At 45.0% G+C, this 19,240-nt stretch overlaps 1 protein-coding gene across 1 annotated transcript in view; it reads left to right on the forward strand.

Annotated features, from left to right (window-relative positions):
• Nucleotides 1-19,240, forward strand: part of LOC106569478 (uncharacterized) — a 199,875-nt gene that overhangs the window by 155,830 nt on the left and 24,805 nt on the right. Inside the window, exon 6 of the mRNA XM_014140868.2 lies at nt 8,189-8,370. Within this exon, the coding sequence (XP_013996343.2) occupies nt 8,189-8,370 (182 nt within the window). The remainder of the gene's footprint in view (nt 1-8,188; nt 8,371-19,240) is intronic.

Here is a 19,240-nt window from a genome sequence, read left to right on the forward strand (position 1 = left end):
CCCAGACAAATTAAACAACTTCTTTGCACGCTTTGAGGACAATACAGTGCCACCAACACGGCCGCTACCAAAGACTGTGGGCTCTCCTTCTCCATGGCCGACATGAGTAAAACATTTAAACGTGTTAACCCTCGCAAGGCTGCCGGCCCAGACGGCATCCCTAGCCGCGTTGTCAATGCATGCGCAGATCAGCTGGCTGGTGTGTTTATGGACATATTCAATCAAGCCCAGTCCCAGTCTGCTGTCCCCACATGATTTAAGATGGCCACCATTGTTCCTGTTCCCAAGAAAGCTAAGGTAACTGAACTAAATGACTATCAACGCGCAGCACTCACTTCTGTCATCATGAAGTGCTTTGAGAAACTAGTCAAGCATCATATCACCTCCACCCTATCTGATACCCTAGACCCACTCCAATTTGCTTACTGCCGCAATAAGTCCGGTAAGCAATCGCCATCACACTGCACACTGCCCTATCCCATCTGGATAAGAGGAATACTGTTCATTGACTACAGCTCAGCATTCAACATCATAGTACCCTCCAAACTCATCATTAAGCTTGAGACCCTGGGTCTCAACTCCGCCGTGTGCAACTAGGTCCTGGACTTCCTGACGGGCCGCCCCCAAGTGGTGAGGGTAGGAAACAACATCTCCACTCCGCTGATCCTCAACACTGGGGCCCCACAAGGGTGCATTCTCAGCCCTCTCCTGTACTCCCTGTTCACCCATGACTGCGTGCCATGCACGCCTGCAACTCAATCATCAAGTTTGCAGACAACACTACAGTGGTAGGCTTGATTACCAACAACGACAAGACAGCCTACAAGGAGGAGGTGAGGGCCCTCTGAGTGTGGTGTCAGGAAAATAACCTCTCACTCAATGTCAGCAAAACAAATGAGATGATCGTGGACTTCAGGAAACAGCAAAGGGAGCACCCCCCTATCCACATCCACGGGACAAGCAGTGGAGGTGGAAAGTTTTAAGTTCCTCTCTGTACATATCACTGACAAACTGAAATGGTCTACGCACACAGACAGTGTGGTGAGGAAGGCGGCTGAAAAAATCTGGCTTGTCACCGAAAACACTCACTAACTTTTACAGATGCACAATTGAGAGCATCCTGATGGGCTGTATCACCGCCTGCTACACTCGCAATAACATCTGCTAACCATGTGTATGTGACCAATAAAATTTGATTTGATTTCAAATAGCAGGTGTGCCTTGTTAAAAGTTAATTTGTGGAATTTCTTTCCTTCGTAATGCGTTTGAGACAATCAGTTGTGTTGTGACAAGGTAGGGGTGGTATACGGAAGATAGCCCTATTTGGTAAAAGACAAAGTCCATATTATGGCAAGAACACCTCAAATAAGCAAAGAGAAATGACAGTCCATCATTACTTTAAGACATGAAGGTCAGTCAATCTGGAAAATCTGGGACTGGTCACCTCCTCCTAATCATTACAGCATTAATGTAGAGGCCCATCCATTCATGTAGAGGCCCATCCATTCATGTAGAGGCCCATCCATTCATGTAGAGACCCGTCCATTCATGTAGAGGGCCATCCAGTAATGTAGAGGTCCATCCATTCATGTAGAGGTCCGTCCATTAATGTAGAGGGCCACCCATTCATGTAGAGGCCCATCCATTCATGTAGAGGCCCGTCCATTCATGAGGTAAATACAGTATGTAATATTAACCCTGTCTCTCTAAGTGTGGCAGTAATGTAGTGGAGGACTCATTCATCCTGCAGGCACTCTATTTTAATCCTTTGTTGTCTGGTCCTGCAGTGTTAGGGTGGTGCTGTGATGTCCAGTTAGTCTGTCAGATAGCCTAGTCTCTCTCTCTCTCTCTCTCTCTCTCTCTCTCTCTCTCTCTCTCTCTCTCTCTCTCTCTCATAGGCTACTAATGTTTATGCCTAAATCTCTTCTCGCGCTCACCCACCCCTTCTCTCTCTCGCTGTCCTCTTCCCTTAAGCCTCATCCACTATAAGTGCTTGTGTGATGGACTCTTACTAAATGGATGCAGATTGTTTTCAGGCTATTTTCAACCAGTGCATGTGCTTCAGCCAGCTAGACACTTTTTTAATGACTCTCCTAACTCAACGCATTCCCACCCTTCAGAAGAAACAGAAAGCCTCCTCCTCAGATAAGACAGGTCCTACTCCTCTTTTTCTCCCCCTGTCTCTCGGACCTCTCCTCTCCAAGAGTTATTACTACTGTAGCCAGCCCTGCAGTCACTACTCCCTGCTGTCCTCTTCTCTCTTTTTATTACTACTGTATCCAGCCTTGCAGTGAGAAACTACCCCCTGCTGTCCTCTTCTCTCTTTTTATTACTACTGTATCCAGCCTTGCAGTGAGTCACTACTCCTTGCTATCCTCTTCTCTCTTTTTATTACTACTGTATGCAGCCTTGCAGTGAGAAACTACCCCCTGCTGTCCTCTTCTCTCTTTTTATTACTACTGTATCCAGCCTTGCAGTGAGTCACTACTCCTTGCTATCCTCTTCTCTCTTTTTATTACTACTGTATCCAGCCTCGCAGTGAGACACTACTCCCTGCTGTCTTCTTCTCTCTTTTTATTACTACTGTATCCAGCCTCGCAGTGAGACACTACTCCCTGCTGTCTTCTTCTCTCTTTTTATTACTACTGTATCCAGCCTCGCAGTGAGTCACTACTCCTTGCTATCCTCTTCTCTCTTTTTATTACTACTGTATCCAGCCTTGCAGTGAGAAACTACCCCCTGCTGTCCTCTTCTCTCTTTGTATTACTACTGTATGCAGCCTTGCAGTGAGTCACTAATCCTTGCTGTCTTCTTCTCTCTTTTTATTATTACTGTATCCAGCCTTGCAGTGAGACACTACTCCTTGCTGTCTTCTTCTCTCTTTTTATTACTACTGTATCCATCCCTGAAGTGAGTCACTAATCCCTGCTGTCCTGTCTTCTCTTCTCTCTTTTCCTTTTCATTTCACAGAATTCACAACCCGTGTCTATTTTACTACTAGTCACCTCCTCTCTCCTTATCTTTCTTTCACTCCCATTCCTCATCCTCTTCCCTCCATCCTCCTCATCCTCCTGTCTCAGTGTGATGTCGCTCTTGAGGTCTTATTTACAGGAATAAACCTGTATTAAACTACAGCCGCCCCTAATTAACTCCCACTGGCTGTCACTTCACTAATCTCCCCATCAACCGTGGCCCGTTTCCACCAATTACCACGCTTTACCTGGGAACCCTGACCAATTGCGGTGTCCGTAAGTGAACCATAGTATAGTGAAGTAGTCTGAGAAAAATAAATAAAAATGTTCTCCTGTGAGGTGAGGGGGATGATGGTGAGGAGCAGAAGGTGTCTGTTAGAAGTAGGTTTGAGCAGAGCACAGTGAAGGACTTCGATTCTCTCTCCTGAGCACAATTACCAGGGCCTGGTGGGGAGCGCTTTATCAGAGAGGCTTAGGACATTGAGCCTGTGTCCCCATCCCTGGAGGCTGCTGGGGTGAGAACGGCTCATAATAATGGCCGGAACGAAGCAAATGGAATGGCATCAAACACTTGAAACCCATGTGTTTGATGTATTTGATACCATTCCACTAACTCCGCTCCAGTCCTTACCACAAGCCTGTTCTCCCCAATTAAGGTGCCACCAACCTCCTTTGGTCCCCATGCTGTTTCACCACAGCACACCATAATGGCCAGAGCCAGGAGAATAAAGACCAGGGGAGATCACATGTTCTGTTCCTTCCTGTCGTTAAGAGGGCTTGATTTTCCTGTTTCAAGTGATGTGTAATTATTGTTGCGTTGGCATCCTGTCCTTTATAATTTGGAGCTATTATTTCCACTCTGTGTCCCTCTCGCCTGGTCCAGTGGATATGATGAATGATTTCTGTTGCCAGTTTCACTATACATGGTGAGAGGAAAGCTGATAATGACTACTTTACCATCACCATCACACCTCCCCCCATTCACTCAAGCACTTCTACAGCTGTGTGTGTGTGTGTGTGTGTGTGTGTGTGTGTGTGTGTGTGTGTGTGTGTGTGTGTGTGTGTGTGTGTGTGTGTGTGTGTGTGTGTGTGTGTGTGTGTGTGTGTGTGTGTGTGTCACTGCTCTTGTGTAACAGCTTTTCTGAGATGTACGATTGCCTTCAAGTAGTATATCGACATACAGACAACTGTTCAAGTTTTGTATGTTAATGAGAGAGAGAGATTTTCTCATCTGTAGAATGTATCTATTTTGGGGTGTCATTAGTAATAGGATTTTTCTGTGTGCTGGTCTGAGTCGTTTTCATTCTGGTGCCCAGTGTCCCAGACGGTTGATTCATAGTCATGGCACATAAGGTGATATGTAATGTTGATTCACTGGCACATGTCCCCTTCAGTAGGCAGGCCCATGCCTTGGCCCAGAGTCTTGTGGGCATAAGCATGCTGAGTTTCATGTTTCACTGCCTTAGAGGATGAATTGTACATTATATACATGGTTTGTTCTTTCTTTATTACAATACAACGAATAGGTATTTATTATTCATAGCCTGTATCTTTTTGCTGACATAGTGCCCAGCCAACCCCACAGGACACCACACCCACACACAGAAGGGACATACGTTTTTCCTGACCAACATGATGAGGAAACAGCGAAAAACATGGGTTTTTGTGGTCAGGAAAAATGATAGGATTGGGATAGGACAAGCTGTTCCTAAATCAGTTGTTAAGCGAAGACAGCTGCTAGAGTGCATGAAGAAGGTGGTCATTGCATGGACCATATGATCAAAGAGCAGGTGAAGGACCAGAGAGAGTAGTTTTCTCTCAAGGGCCACTACAGTCCCCTGAAGGACCACTAAGGGCCCCAGATGATGCTCTTGGATGTTGTACTGCCTCCCCCCCATAGTCCTCATGTTTGTAGTAGAACATAAACACGATTTTTGCTTTCGCCTAATCTTTAAAGTGATGGCTAACATCATATTCTCCCATAATTCATCCTTTGTATCGATTGGATTCAACCTTTTTCCTGTGTTTTGTTGTGAAGGATAACGTCCTTATCTAAAGAACATAAACAGGACAGCACTCTGTTGAATAAACTTAAATGTACATATTTTTATTGCCGCTCGAACGCTTTGCGTATGAGCCCTTCTTCAGCGTGCAAAGGCAATGGCAATCAATGTCACGACAGCAGTACCACACAGGTTAAGGCGTATTGGCCCAATCAAGAGATCCCAGCAGAGGGAGCTGTGGGGGAAACATGGAAATGAAATAAAAATATACTGTAACTATAAACACACAATACAGACACATTATGATGTCATTGCCTAAATGTGTGGCCTACATATTTATAACCTACTACAAATAGCAAAACAAGAAAAAGAGCATTCCTCATCGAGGCCTGCTGGGGCAAGAGTGCTCAAGCAGTCTATCCAATATGTCTCTCTTTGGAGAAGTCATTTATTTCTATCTCTCCCGTAAGTGGCTCCTTCCCCAATTCAATGCTCATATAACGCAAGGCACTTAGTTTATGATTATGGCTATTGAAATGCCTGGCAACAGGGGATTTTTCATCATGGTTGCAAATGGAGCACTTACAGTTGAAGTCGGAAGTTTACAAACACTTAGGCTGGAGTCATTAAAACTCGTTGTTCAACCACTCCGCAAATTTCTTGTTAACAAACTATAGTTTTGGCAAGTCGGTTAGGACATCTACTTTGTGTATGACACAAGTAATTTTTCCACAACTTTTTTACAGACAGATTATTTCACTTATAATTCACTGTATCACAATTCCAGTGGGTCAGCAGTTTACATACACTAAGTTGACTGTACCTTTAAACAGCTTGGAAAATTCCAGAAAATTATGTCATGGTTTTAGAAGCTTCTGATAGGCTAATTGATATAATTTGAGCCAACTGGAGGTGTACCTGTGGATGTATTTCAAGGCCTACCTTCAAACTCACTGCCTCTTTGCTTGACATCATGGGAAAATCCAAAGGAATCAGCCAAGACCTCAGAAAAAATGGTATACCTCCACAAGTCTGGTTCATCCTTGGGAGCAATTTCCAAATGCCTGAAGGTACCACGTTCATCTGTACAAACAATAGTACGCATGTATTAACACCATGGGACCACGCAGCCATCATATTGCTCAGGAAGGGGATGTGTTCTGTCTCCTAGAGATGAACGTACTTTGGTGCGAAAAGTGCAAATCAATCCCAGAACAACAGTAAAGGACCTTGTGAAGATGCTGGAGGAAACAGGTACACAAGTATCTATATCCACAGTAAAACGAGTCCTATATCGACATAACCTGAATGGCTGCTCAGCGAGGAAGAAGCCATTGCTCCAAAACTGCCATAAAAAAGCCAGACTACGGTTTGCAACTGCACATAGGGACAAAGATTGTACTTTTTGGTGAAATGTCCTCTGGTCTGATGAAACAAAAATAGAACTGTTTGGCCATAATGACCAGGGACTGGTGAACTTCACAAAATAGATGGCATCATGAGGTAGGAAAATTATGTGGATATATTGAAGCAACATCTCAAGACATCAGTCAAGAAGTTAAAGCTTGGTCGCAAATGGGTCTTCCAAATGGACAATGACCCCAAGCATACTTCCAAAGTTGTGGCAAAATGGATTAAGGACAACAAAGTCAAGGTATTGGAGTGGCCATCACAAAGCACTGACCTCAATCCCATAGAAAATGTGTGGGCAGAACTGAAAAAGCGTGTGCAAGCAAGGATGCCTACAAACCTGACTCAGTTACACCAGCTCTGTCAGGAGTAATGGGCCAACTTATTGTGGGAAGCTTGTGGAAAGCTACCCGAAATGTTTGACCCAAGTTAAACAATTTAAAGGCAATGCTAATTGAGTGTATGTAAACTTCTGACCCACTGGGAATGTGATGAAAAAAATAAAAGCTGAAATGAATAATTCTCTCTACTATTATTCTGACATTTCACATTCTTAAAATAAATTGGTGATCCTAACGGACCTAAAACAGGGAATTTTTACTAGGATTAAATGTCAGGAATTGTGAAAAACTGAGTTTAAATGTATTTGGCTAAGGTGAACGTAAAACTTCAGACTTCAACTGTATGCTCACATATCCTTGTCTTAAGTCCACATTTGGCTCTTACCCACATAAAGTCGAGCACATTGTTTATCTTTTCATAACGTCCTTATCTAACTTTTGTCTTGTTCTGATGTGGGTGGATAAATCCTTTATCTTACTCCTTGTGTGTTTGACGTAGTCGTGATGTTGTCTGGCTGAAGTGCTGGCTATCATTTTTACTGTCACAAAGCGCCGCTTACAATGTTATTCTGTCTGAGCCCCGGTGTTTATCTGATTTTTCCACCAATAGCTAGTTGTACTGTAGATAGCTGCTCTGCTGAATGGGCACGTACATTTTGTGTGAGTAAGGCAAAAAGAGCTATCTTTCTTTCTCCCCACCTCCCTCGAACTTGTCACTTGAGTCAGTGGTCCGTATGCAGTAAACGACTGAAGTGAAGTTTAAGGAATGGACTGTGTGTGAGCAATACAAAGTTGTGACTGAGTTAGCTCCTGTACTGCTCTTTTCCAGACAGAGAGTGAGTCATGGGATCGGTGTATTTCACGGTAATATAAACTGTAGCTCCAGCAAAAGGGTATTTTAATGTGGTGATTTAATGTGAAGAGCACTAAAAGGTAAAGGCCCCTGCATGTTTAAACATGACTGAGTGGAGAGGAACCACAGGCTTATTATCTGTCCTTGATGAATAATCAAGCTTGTTAGCGGAGAAGAAATAACAGCAGGAGACAGACACAGTCATTGACATTTGATGAGTCCTCTCTATCTCTATCTCGCCTCACCAAACACAAACAACATAAACAAGATAAACAAGTGCTGTGTAACCTTCAGTGCCTGTGATGTCGCTGTCTCCTACCACGCCCTCTTTTCTCTCTCTATCCCCCTTTTTTCCCTCAGCCCCTCCTCCCTGTTGTACAGTACATCAAATACCTTATCTAAATCTCTCTTTTTTCCTTCCTTCCTTCCTTCCTTCCTTCCTTCCTTCCTTCCTTCCTTCCTTCCTTCCTTCCTTCCTTCCTTCCTTCCTTCCTTCCTTCCTTCCTTCCTTCCTTCCTTTCTTTCTTTCTTTCTTTCTTTCTTTCTTTCTTTCTTTCTTTCTTTCTTTCTTTCTTTCTTTCTTCCTTCCTTCCTCCTCCCTCTCTCCAGGTATGTGGTCCTTCTCCGTGTCAGAGCTGGCTGTTCTGGGGGCGGAGGTGGGCCGTATCTCAGCAACAGATGCTGACCTAGGCGACAACGCCAAGCTGGAATATACCGTCCTGGAAGGAGAGACGGGGGACACCTTCAACATCAGCGGAACGAACCAAGAGGCTGTGATTACCCTGAACAAGGTGAGAGGGAAGAGGTATGTAGGAGTGAGCGAGGGAGCATGTTGGGTGTCAGCCGACAGAGAGGGATGGAGGGAACGAGGGAGGGCAGAACAGGATGGAATAATGGAACAGATGATGAGAAGGAGGAGAGGAGGACACAGGAGAGCCTGTTGATTTGGCCTGTTCTCCCTCAAAACGCTCCAGAGAAGCTGTGCAGTCACTGCTATGCTGGATAGATATATATCTAGTGTTTTCTCTGTGAGTCAGATGGCCATATCTGTGTGTGTGCTTGTTGAATCAGCTCATTTCCATTGATGCTGTCTGATTCTAGATGATTCCCACTAGAACTGACTGTCACTCTGGGTTATCACACAAGCAACTCCAATAACGAAGTGTGGTTGGTGATGAGAGCTGACCCTCGGTGTGTGTGTTGCGTGTTACATGTGTGTGTTGTGTGTTATATGTGTGTGTTGCATGTTATGTGTGTGTGTTGCGTGTTACATGTGTCTGTGTGTGTGTTGCATGTTACGTGTGTGTGTGTGTTTCGTGTGTGTGCGTGTCTCACACCTGTGCGTAGGCCTCTCATGTGTGATGCAGACGTTGACTGACATCAATAGCAGCAAACCAAAGACCTCTAGTCTGTCTCAGACATGAAATATGCTATTTGAAGCTGAATTAGCCTTTCAAAAGGCACAGGCAGTGTGTGAGTGTTAAAAATATACCCTGCTCTTTAATATAGCCTGCCACTTAGATCTGAGATAAGAGAGAATCTGACGCACCTCTAGTGGTCATCCAGTGTGAATGCTGAGTGAGTGTGTGGATTTGTGTTTTTGTGTCTTTGAGTAGTTTAATCTGTGTGTGTGTGTGTGTGTGTGTGCATGTGTGTTTGTCACTGTGACAGCCCCCCCTCCCCCCAGGGTTTGTGAGGTGAGTTAAAAATGCCTTGGCTGGAAGTTGTACTGGATTTCCAGGCCCTGGGATGTGTTACTTTGATAAGAGAAAGAGTAGAGGGAGGGGGAAGAGAGAGAAGTGAGGGAAAGGGTGTGGATAGGAGGGGGTGGAGGGAGGGGTACGGAGAGAGAGTGGTAGCAGGGAGGAAAAGAGAGTAAGGGAGAGTGAAATTAGCGAGGCAGCCAGAACAAAAACAGCAGGAAGAGAGAGAGAGAGAGAGTGAAAGAGAGAGACAATGAGGCAGAACAACACATCCAAAGGAAGACAGGCAGGCTGAAAAAGAGTTTTTTTTGAGCTGCAGAGAGTTTGAGAGGGAGAGAGGAAACAACATAGAGAGGATGTCTAAGCAGCATCCTGCAGAGAGAGATAGAAGTGATCAATTCACTGTGTGCTCAGTGACTGGAGAAATGACAGGGAAAATGACATGAAAACAAATAAACACCTCCACTCACCTCTTTTTCCTATCTCCCCTCACCTCCTTCCCCTATCTCCCCTCACCTCCTTCCCCTATCTCCCCTCACCTCCTTCCCCTATCTCCCCTCACCTCCTTCCCCTATCTCCCCTCGGATTCAGACGCCACACAAAACCTACAATTACTCTTCCAACATGGAGCTTTTATCTCACTTCTCCCCCCAAAATATTATTATAGCATGAAATAGAAGAGACTGAGCAAAAATTATTTTACGGCTGTCGTCTCTAGGGCTCTTTAATATCGGCTCAGGGAATATAAGGTTTTCAATGTAAAAGGGGGAGAATAAGAATGGTGGGCAGGCGGTGGCTAGGTAAGTAGGTGGGTATACAGCAGTAAGGTAGGCAGGCGGTGGCTAGGTAGGTAGGTAGGTAGGTAGGTAGGTAGGTAGGTAGGTAGGTAGGTAGGTAGGTAGGTAGGTAGGTAGGTAGGTAGGTAGGTAGGTAGGTAGGTAGGTAGGTAGGTAGGTAGGTATACAGTAGGTAGGTGGGTAGGTGGGTGTACAGTAGGTAGGTGGGTAGGTAGGTATACAGTAGGTAGGTGGGTATACAGAGGTAGGTGTGTATACAGTAGGTAGGTGGGTAGGTAGGTGTACAGTAGGTAGGTGGGTAGGTAGGTATACAGAAGGTAAATGGGTATACAGAGTCAGGTGGGTATACAGTAGGTAGGTGGGTAGGTAGGTGTACAGTAGGTAGGTGGGTAGGTAGGTATACAGTAGGTAGGTAGGTAGGTAGATAGGTAGGTAGGTAGGTAGGTAGGTAGGTAGGTATACAGTAGGTAGGTGGGTAGGTAGGTGGGTGTACAGTAGGTAGGTGGGTAGGTAGGTATACAGTAGGTAGGTGGGTATACAGTAGGTAGGTGGGTATACAGTAGGTAGGTGGGTAGGTAGGTGTACAGTAGGTAGGCGGGTAGGTAGGTATACAGTAGGTAGGTAGGTAGGTGTACAGTAGGTAGGTGGGTAGGTAGGTGGGTGTACAGTAGGTAGGTGGGTAGGTAGGTATACAGTAGGTGGGTGGGTATACAGTAGGTAGGTGGGTAGGTGGGTTTACAGTAGGTAGGTAGGTAGGTGATATACAGTAGGTAGGTGGGTAGGTGGATATACAGTAGGTAGGTGGGTATACTGTAGGTAGGTGGGTATACAGTAGATAGGTGGGTAGGTGGATATACCTACTGTATATCCACCTACCCACCTACCTACTGTATACCCAGTAGGTAGGTGGGTATACAGTAGGTAGGTGGGCAGGCGGTGGCTATGTAGGTAGGTAGGTAGGCAGTAGGTAGGTGGGTATACAGTAGGTAGCGGGGTATACAATAGGTGGGTGGGTAGGTGGGTATACAGAAGGTAGCTGGGTAGGTAGGTATACAGTAGGTAGCTGGGTAGGTAGGTATACAGTAGGTAGGTCAGTAGGTGGGTATACAGTAGGTAGGTGGGTATACAGTAGGTAGGTCGGTAGGTGGATATACAGTAGGTAGGTGGGTATACAGTAGGTAACTGGGTGGGTAGGTATACAGTAGGTAGGTAGGTAGGTGGATATACAGTAGGTAGGTGGGTATACAGTAGGTAACTGGGTAGGTAGGTATACAGTAGGTAGGTGGGTAGGTGGGTATACAGTAGGTAGGTGGGTATACAGTAGGTAGGTCGGTAGGTGGATATACAGTAGGTAGGTAGGTGGGTATATAGTAGGTAGGTAGGTGGGTATACAGTAGGTAGGTAGGTATACCGTAGGTAGGTGGGTATACAGGAGGTAGGTGGGTATGTGGAATATACACTAGGTAGCTGGGTAGGTAGGTTTGCAGTAGGTAGGTGGGTATACATTAGGTAGGTTGGTAGGTAGGTATACAGTAGGTAGGTGGGTAGGTAGGTATACAGTAGAGGTGGGTATACAGTAGTTGGGTGGGTATATAGTAGGTAGGTGGTAGGTAGGTTTACAGTAGGTGGGTGGGTATACAGTAGCTGGGTGGGTAGGTGGGTATACAGTAGGTAGCTGGGTAGGTAGGTTTGCAGTAGATGGGTGGGTATACAGTAGCTGGGTGGGTAGGTAGGTATACAGTAGGTAGCTGGGTAGGTAGGTATACAGTAGGTAGGTAGGTATACAGTATGTATGTGGGTAGGTGGGTATACAGTAGGTAACTGGGTAGGTTAGTATACAGTAGGTGGGTAAGTGGGTATACAGTAGGTAGGTGGGTAGGTGGGTATACAGTGTGTAGCTGGGTAGGTAGGTTTGCAGTAGATAGGTCGGTATACATTAGGTAGGAGGGTAGGTAGGTGTACAGTAGGTAGGTGGGTACAATGTAGGTAGGTGGGTAGATAGGTTTACAGTAGGTGGGTATACAGTAGGTAGGTGGGCAGGCGGTGGCTATGTAGGTAGGTAGGTAGGTAGGTAGGTAGGTAGGTAGGTAGGTAGGTAGGTAGGTAGGTAGGTAGGTAGGTAGGTAGGTAGGTAGGTAGGTAGACAGTAGGTAGGTGCGTATACAGTAGGTAGTGGGGTATACAGTAGGTGGGTGGGTAGGTGGGTATACAGTAGGTAGGTGGGTATACCGTAGGTTGGGGGGTATACAGTAGGTAGGTGGGTATACAGTAGGTGGGTGTGTAGGTGGGTATACAGTAGGTGAGTGGGTATACAGTAGGTAGGTGGGTAGGTGGGTAGACAGTAGGTAGGTAGGTGGGTATACAGTAGGTAGGTGGGTATACCGTAGGTAGGGGGTTATACAGTAGGTAGGTGGGTAGGTGGGTATACAGTAGGTAGGTAGGGAGGTGGGTATACAGTAGAGAGGTGGGTAGGTGGGTATACAGTAGATAGCTGGGTAGGTAGGTTTGCAGTAGGTAGGTGGGTATACATTAGGTAGTAGGGTAGGTAGGTATACATTAGGTAGGAGGGTAGGTGGGTATACATTGGGTAGGAGAGGGTAGATAGGTACACAGTAGGTGGGAGGGTAGGTAGGTATACAGTAGAGGTGGGTATACAGTAGGTAGCTGGGTAGGTTAGTATACAATAGGTAGGTGGGTAGGGGGGTATACAGTAGGTAGGTGGGTAGGTAGATAATTATACAGTAGGTAGGTAGGTGGGTATACAGTAGGTAGGTGGGTAGATGAGTATACAGTGTGTAGCTGGGTAGGTAGGTTTGCAGGTCGGTATACATTAGGTAGGAGGGTATGTTGGTGTACAGTAGGTAGGTGGGTAGGTAGGTATACAGTAGGTAGGTAGGTAGTTATACAGTAGGTAGGTGGGTAGGTAGGTATACAGTGTGTAGCTGGGTAGGTAGGTTTGCAGTAGGTAGGTCGGTATACATTAGGTAGGAGGGTAGGTAGGTGTACAGTAGGTAGGTGGATAGGTAGGTAGGTATACAGTAGGTAGGTAGGTAGGTGGATATACAGTAGGTTGGTTGGTAGGTTGGTATACAGTAGATAGGTGGGTAGATGGATATACAGTAAGTAGGTGGGTAGATGGATATACAGTAGGTAGGTAGGTAGGTAGGTAGGTGGATGTACAGTCCGTAGGTGGGTAGGTGGATATACAGTACGTAGCTGGGTATACATTAGGTAGGTGGATATACAGTAGGTAGGTGGGTAGGTTGATATACCTACTATATATCCACCTACCTACTGTATACCCAGTAGGTAGGTGGGTATACGGTAGGTAGGTGGGTACACAGTAGGTAGGTGGGTAGGTAGGTTTACAGTAGGTTGGTGGGTATACAGTAGGTTGGTGGGTAAGTAGGTATACAGTAGGTATATGGGTAGGTAGGTGTACAGTAGGTAGGTGGGTAGGTAGGTATTCAGTAGGTAACTGTGTAGGTAGGTATACTGTACGTAGGTGGGTAGGTGGATATACAGTAGATCGGTGGGTATACAGTTGGTAGGTGGGTAGGTAGGTGGATTTGCAGTCGGTTGGTGGGTAGGTGAATATACAGTAGGTTGGTAGGTGGGTATGCAGTAGGTAGGTGGTATACAGTAGGTAGGTGTGTAGCTGGGTATACAATAGGTAGCTGGGTATGTAGGTATACAGTAGGTAGATGGGTATACAGTAGGTAGATGGGTATACAGTAGGTAGGTGGGTAGGTGGGTAAACAGTAGGTAGTTTGGTAGGTGGGTATACAATAGGTAGGTGGGTATACAGTAGTTAGGTATACAGTAGGTAGGTGGGTATACAGTAGGTAGGTAGGTTTACAGAAGGTAGGTGGGTAAGTGGGTATACAGTAGGTAGGTGGGTATACAGTAGGTAGATGGGCAGGCGGTGGCTATGACGGTAGGTAGGTATACAGTAGGTAGGTGGGTATACAGTAGGTAGGTGGGTAGGTAGGTTTACAGTAGGTAGGTGGGTAGGTACTTATACAGTAGGTAGGTGTGTATACAGTAGGTAGTTCGGTAGGTGGGTAAACAATAGGTAGGTGGGTATACAATAGGTAGGTGGGTATACAGTAGTTAGGTTTTCAGTAGCTAGGTAGGTATACAGTAGGTAGGTAGGTTTACAGAAGGTAGGTGGGTAAGTGGGTAGGTAGGTATACAGTAGGTAGATGGGCATACAGTAGGTAGGTGGGTAAACAGTAGGTAGATGGGTAGGTGGGTATACAATAGGTTGGTGGGTATACAGTAGGTAGGTATACAGTCGGTATATGGGTATTCAGTAGCTGGGTAGGTGGATTTGCAGTCGGTTGGTGGGTAGGTAAATATACAGTAGATTGGTAGGTGGGTATGCAGTAGATAGGTGGTATACAGTAGGTAGGTGTGTAGCTGGGTATACAATAGGTAGCTGGGTATGTAGGTATACAGTAGGTAGATGGGTATACAGTAGGTAGGTGGGTAGGTGGGTAAACAGTAGGTAGTTTGGTAGGTGGGTATACAATAGGTAGGTGGGTATACAGTAGTTAGGTATACAGTAGGTAGGTGGGTATACAGTAGGTAGGTAGGTTTACAGAAGGTAGGTGGGTAAGTGGGTATACAGTAGGTAGGTGGGTATACAGTAGGTAGATGGGCAGGCGGTGGCTATGACGGTAGGTAGGTATACAGTAGGTAGGTGGGTAGGTAGGTATACAATAGGTAGGTGGGTATACAGTAGGTAGGTGGGTAGGTGGGTTTACAGTAGGTAGGTGGGTAGGTACTTATACAGTAGGTAGGTGTGTATACAGAAGGTAGTTCGGTAGGTGGGTAAACAATAGGTAGGTGGGTATACAATAGGTAGGTGGGTATACAGTAGTTAGGTTTTCAGTAGCTAGGTAGGTATACAGTAGGTAGGTAGGTTTACAGAAGGTAGGTGGGTAAGTGGGTAGGTAGGTATACAGTAGGTAGATGGGCATACAGTAGGTAGGTGGGTAAACAGTAGGTAGGTGGGTAGGTGGGTATACAATAGGTTGGTGGGTATACAGTAGGTAGGTATACAGTCGGTATATGGGTATTCAGTAGCTGGGTAGGTATACAGTAGGTAGGTAGGTTTACAGTAGGTAGGTAGGTTTACAGTACGTAGGGGGGTATACAGTAGGTAGGTAGGTTTATAGTAGATAGGTAGATTTACAGTAGGTAGGTAGGTTTACAGTAGGAAGGTAGGTTTACAGTAGGTAGGTGGGTATACAGTAGGTAGGTAGGTTTATAGTAGTTAGGTAGATTTACAGTAGGTAGGTGGGTTTACAGTAGGTAGGTAGGTATACAGTAGGTAGGTGGGTATATAGTAGGTAGGTGGGTGGGTGTAGCTGAGAAGAAGATTTGATGAGGTTAAAAGCGATTTAGCAATTCAGGGAATCCACGCACAAGTAATTTAATAAATGAAAGATACTACTCTACCAGAATTAAAATAAACAAAGCGTAAAATTAGAGCTATGCTTCCTCCATGATTTACACCCTGTTAAACAAAAAGAAACCATGCAGTATGTTGGGGTATGTGTTGTAGGGGTGGGTGTGTGTGTGTTAAGTGTGTGTTTACTGACTCACTCACTGTCTCCATGGCCAGATTGTCTGCATGCGTGTGCGTGAGTGTGTGTGTGTGTGTGCATGTGTGTGTGTGTGTGTGTGCAGTGGAAATGTTTTAGAAAACTGTGAGGGATTTTGTGGAAAGAGATGATCTTTTACCCTTAAGAGGAAAATATTTTCAACTGGAACAATTTCTGCTACCACTGAGTCTGACCTCCCGGCTCCTCTCACAGCTGTGGGCAGTATCTTTTTACCATTGATCTTAGACTTACAGACACACACCCAGCCACACAGGAACACACACATACACTCTGTTGATCTTGCAGCTCTCCCTGTTAACACTCAGTGGAATGAGTAAAAAGGTGTGAAGGCATACAGTGATTCATTTAAAGTGATTCATTTAAAAAAGGGACAAACTGTGGCGCCTAAAAGACTGAGGTTCAGCACTGTGGGATGTGACAGGAGACAGAGAGGCAGGTGGGGAGGAAGGCAGAAGGAGAAAGAGAGAGTGAGTGTGTGTGTGTGTGTGTGTGTGTGTGCATGCACGCTTACGTACATGCATGCTTGTGTGCACGTGTGTGTGTATGTGTACATGCATGCATGTGCGTGTGTGTATGTATCTGTCAGAGAGAGACAGGGACAGGCCCATGGGCAGTGGTGGAGAGGTGGGGTGAGGTGAGGGTGGTGGAGGGTTAGCCAGGGACGTGCAGGGGAAGCTGGGTCATTAACACTCTGGCAGTCAGTTTGGGTAAAGACTGGAGACTGCCCGTCTCTTATCACTGCTTATTCGCAGACAATCTCATAGGACCACAACAAACTGTCTATCTCCCCTCTCTCTCCCTCTGTCACCCCCTCACTCCTCCTTCTCCTCTCCTCTTTTCTCCGGGGCCATTTTGTAGGATACTAGCTGTTTTTGTCTCAGTCTGACTCATTGTTGTGATGATTTCTCTAAATTGCCTGGGCTCAAGTCACTGTAATTCAACCTCTAAACGGTGGCTGGGGATTTGAACACAGACAACTATCCATTTATCAGCTTATATGAGCAAACTGGGAGTCCATTTATTTTGTGGTTTTTTTTATGGGGTTTTCTGAGGGGAGTGGTTTGAGATGAGATCTAGTCCCTGTACACACAGGCCTAACACAGACAAAGTGAGTGTTCAAAACCATTACAATGTGGTTGGAATTGAGAAATACATTTTGGTTTCCAATCTCTCAAGGCTTAAATAAGACCACTGCGTCAGTCTAAAGTACAGGTCAACAGGGTCAGCAAGACAATCCCACTAATGTACTTGAAGCATCAAGTGAACTGAGTTATTCCAGAGATAGAGATGGTCTAGTGTCCACCCTAATAATGGGAGTTGTTGTCTGTGAGAAGGCTGGCCGATGCCTTTCACATAAAAAGATTTTCACTAAAAGCAGTTTCTTCTCAAAATTAGAGATTTATTTTTGATAAATACAAAATAGGCTAGAGAATGTCAGTTGAAATTGCTAAAAGGTTAAAACAAGGATTAAAGATTGACACCTAAAACAAACAGGTTTTCCTTGCTCACCTCGAACTCAAACTGGGAGTCTCCAATAAACATTGAAACATCTGCAGCTCATTAGCTTAGTTAGTGGGAGGAGCCTACAATGAACAATTAACCAACCTGTGCTGACACAAACATTCTTCACACACATTCAATTAAAGACAATCAACTGGTTCAGGTGAAATGGTGGAAAAGATATCACTACTATGGCAAGATGAAATGGTAATGGAAAACAGGGCCCTATACAGTGCATTCGGAAAGTATTCAGGCCTCTTCACTTTTTCCATATTTTGTTACTGCCTTATTCTAAAATGGATTAAATAAAAATGTTCCTCATCAATCTACACACAATACTCCATAATGACAAAGTGAAAACAGGTTTTTAGAAATGTTAGCAAATTTATTACAAATAAAAAACAGAGATACCTTATTTACATAAGTAATCAGACCCTTTGCTATGAGACTTGAAATTGAGCTCAGGTGCATCCTGTTTCCATGAATCATCCTGGAGATGTTTCTACGACTTGATTGGAGTCCACCTGTGGTAAATTCAATTGATTGGACATGATTTGGAAAGGCACCCACCTGTCTAAATAAGATCCCACAGTTGACAGTGCATGTCAGAGGTCAAAGGAATTGTCCGTAGAGAGCCAAGACAGGATTTTGTTGAGGCACAGATCTGGGGAATGGTAGCAAAACATTTCTGCAGCATTGAAGTTCCCCAAGAACATAGTGGCCTCCATCATTCTTAAATAGAAGAAGTTTGGAACCACCAAGACTCTTCCTGGAGCTGGCCGCCCAGCCAAACTGAGCAATCGGGGGAGAAAGGACTTGGTCAGGGAGGTTACCAAGAACCTGATGGTCACTCTGACAGAGTTAATCTGTGGAGATGGGAGAACCTTCCAGAAGGACAACCATCTCTGCAGCACTCCACCAATCAGGCCTTTATGGTAGAGTGGCCAGATGGAAGCCACTCCTCAGTAAAAGGCACATGACAGCATGTTTGGAGTTGGCCAAAAGGCACCTAAAGGACTCGCAGACCATGAGAAACAAGGTTCCCTGGTCTGATGAAACCAAGATTGAACTATTTGGCCTGAATGTCAAGCATCACGTCTGAAGGAAACCAGGCACTGCTCATCACCTGGCCAATTCCATCCCTACAGTGAAGCATGGTGGTGGCAGCATCATGCTGTGGGGATGCTTTTCAGCGGCAGGGACTGGGAAACTAGTCAGGATCGAGGGAAAAATGAACGGAGAAAAGTACCGAGATCTAATGACAACCTGCTCCAGACCGCTCAGGACCTCAGACTGGGGGAGAACGTTCACCTTCCAACAGGACAAATACCCTGAGCACACAGCCAAGATAACGCAGGAGTGGCTTCAGGACAAGTCTCTGAATGTCCTTGAGTGGCCCAGCCAGAGCCCGGACTTGAACCCAATCAAACTTCTCTGAAGAGACCTGAAAATAGCTGTGCAGTGACGCTCCCTATCCAGCCTGACAGAGCTTGAGAGGATCTGCAGAGAAGAATGGGAGAAACTCCCCAAATACAGGTGTGCCAAGCTTCTAGCATCATAACCAAGAAGACTCAAGGCTGTAATCGCTGCCAAAGGTGCTTCAACAAAGTACTGAGTAAATAGTCTGTATACTTATGTAAATGTGATATTTTAGTTTTTTATTTGTAATACATTCGTCCCCAATGCAACCTGTTTTCGCTTTGTCATTGTGGGGTATTGTGTGTAGATTGATGAGGGGGAAAAAACTATTTAATCCATTTTAGAATACGGCTGTAATGTAATAAAATGTGGAAAAAGTGAAGGGGTCTGAATACATTCCGAATGCACTGTACAAAAATGTACTCAGAAATATACATACAGTTCCTTCAGAAAGTATTCACACCCCTTGACTTTCCACATTTTGTTGTGTTACAGCCTGTATTAAAAATATATTAAATTGAGATTTTGTCACACACCATAATGTCAAAGTGGAATTATGTTTTTTTTTTTTTAAACAGACATTGAATATTCCTTTGAAGTTATTAATTA

Source organism: Salmo salar, chromosome ssa14 (genome assembly GCF_905237065.1).
Source record: "Salmo salar chromosome ssa14, Ssal_v3.1, whole genome shotgun sequence".
In the NCBI taxonomy this organism is placed as follows: Eukaryota; Metazoa; Chordata; class Actinopteri; order Salmoniformes; family Salmonidae; genus Salmo; species Salmo salar.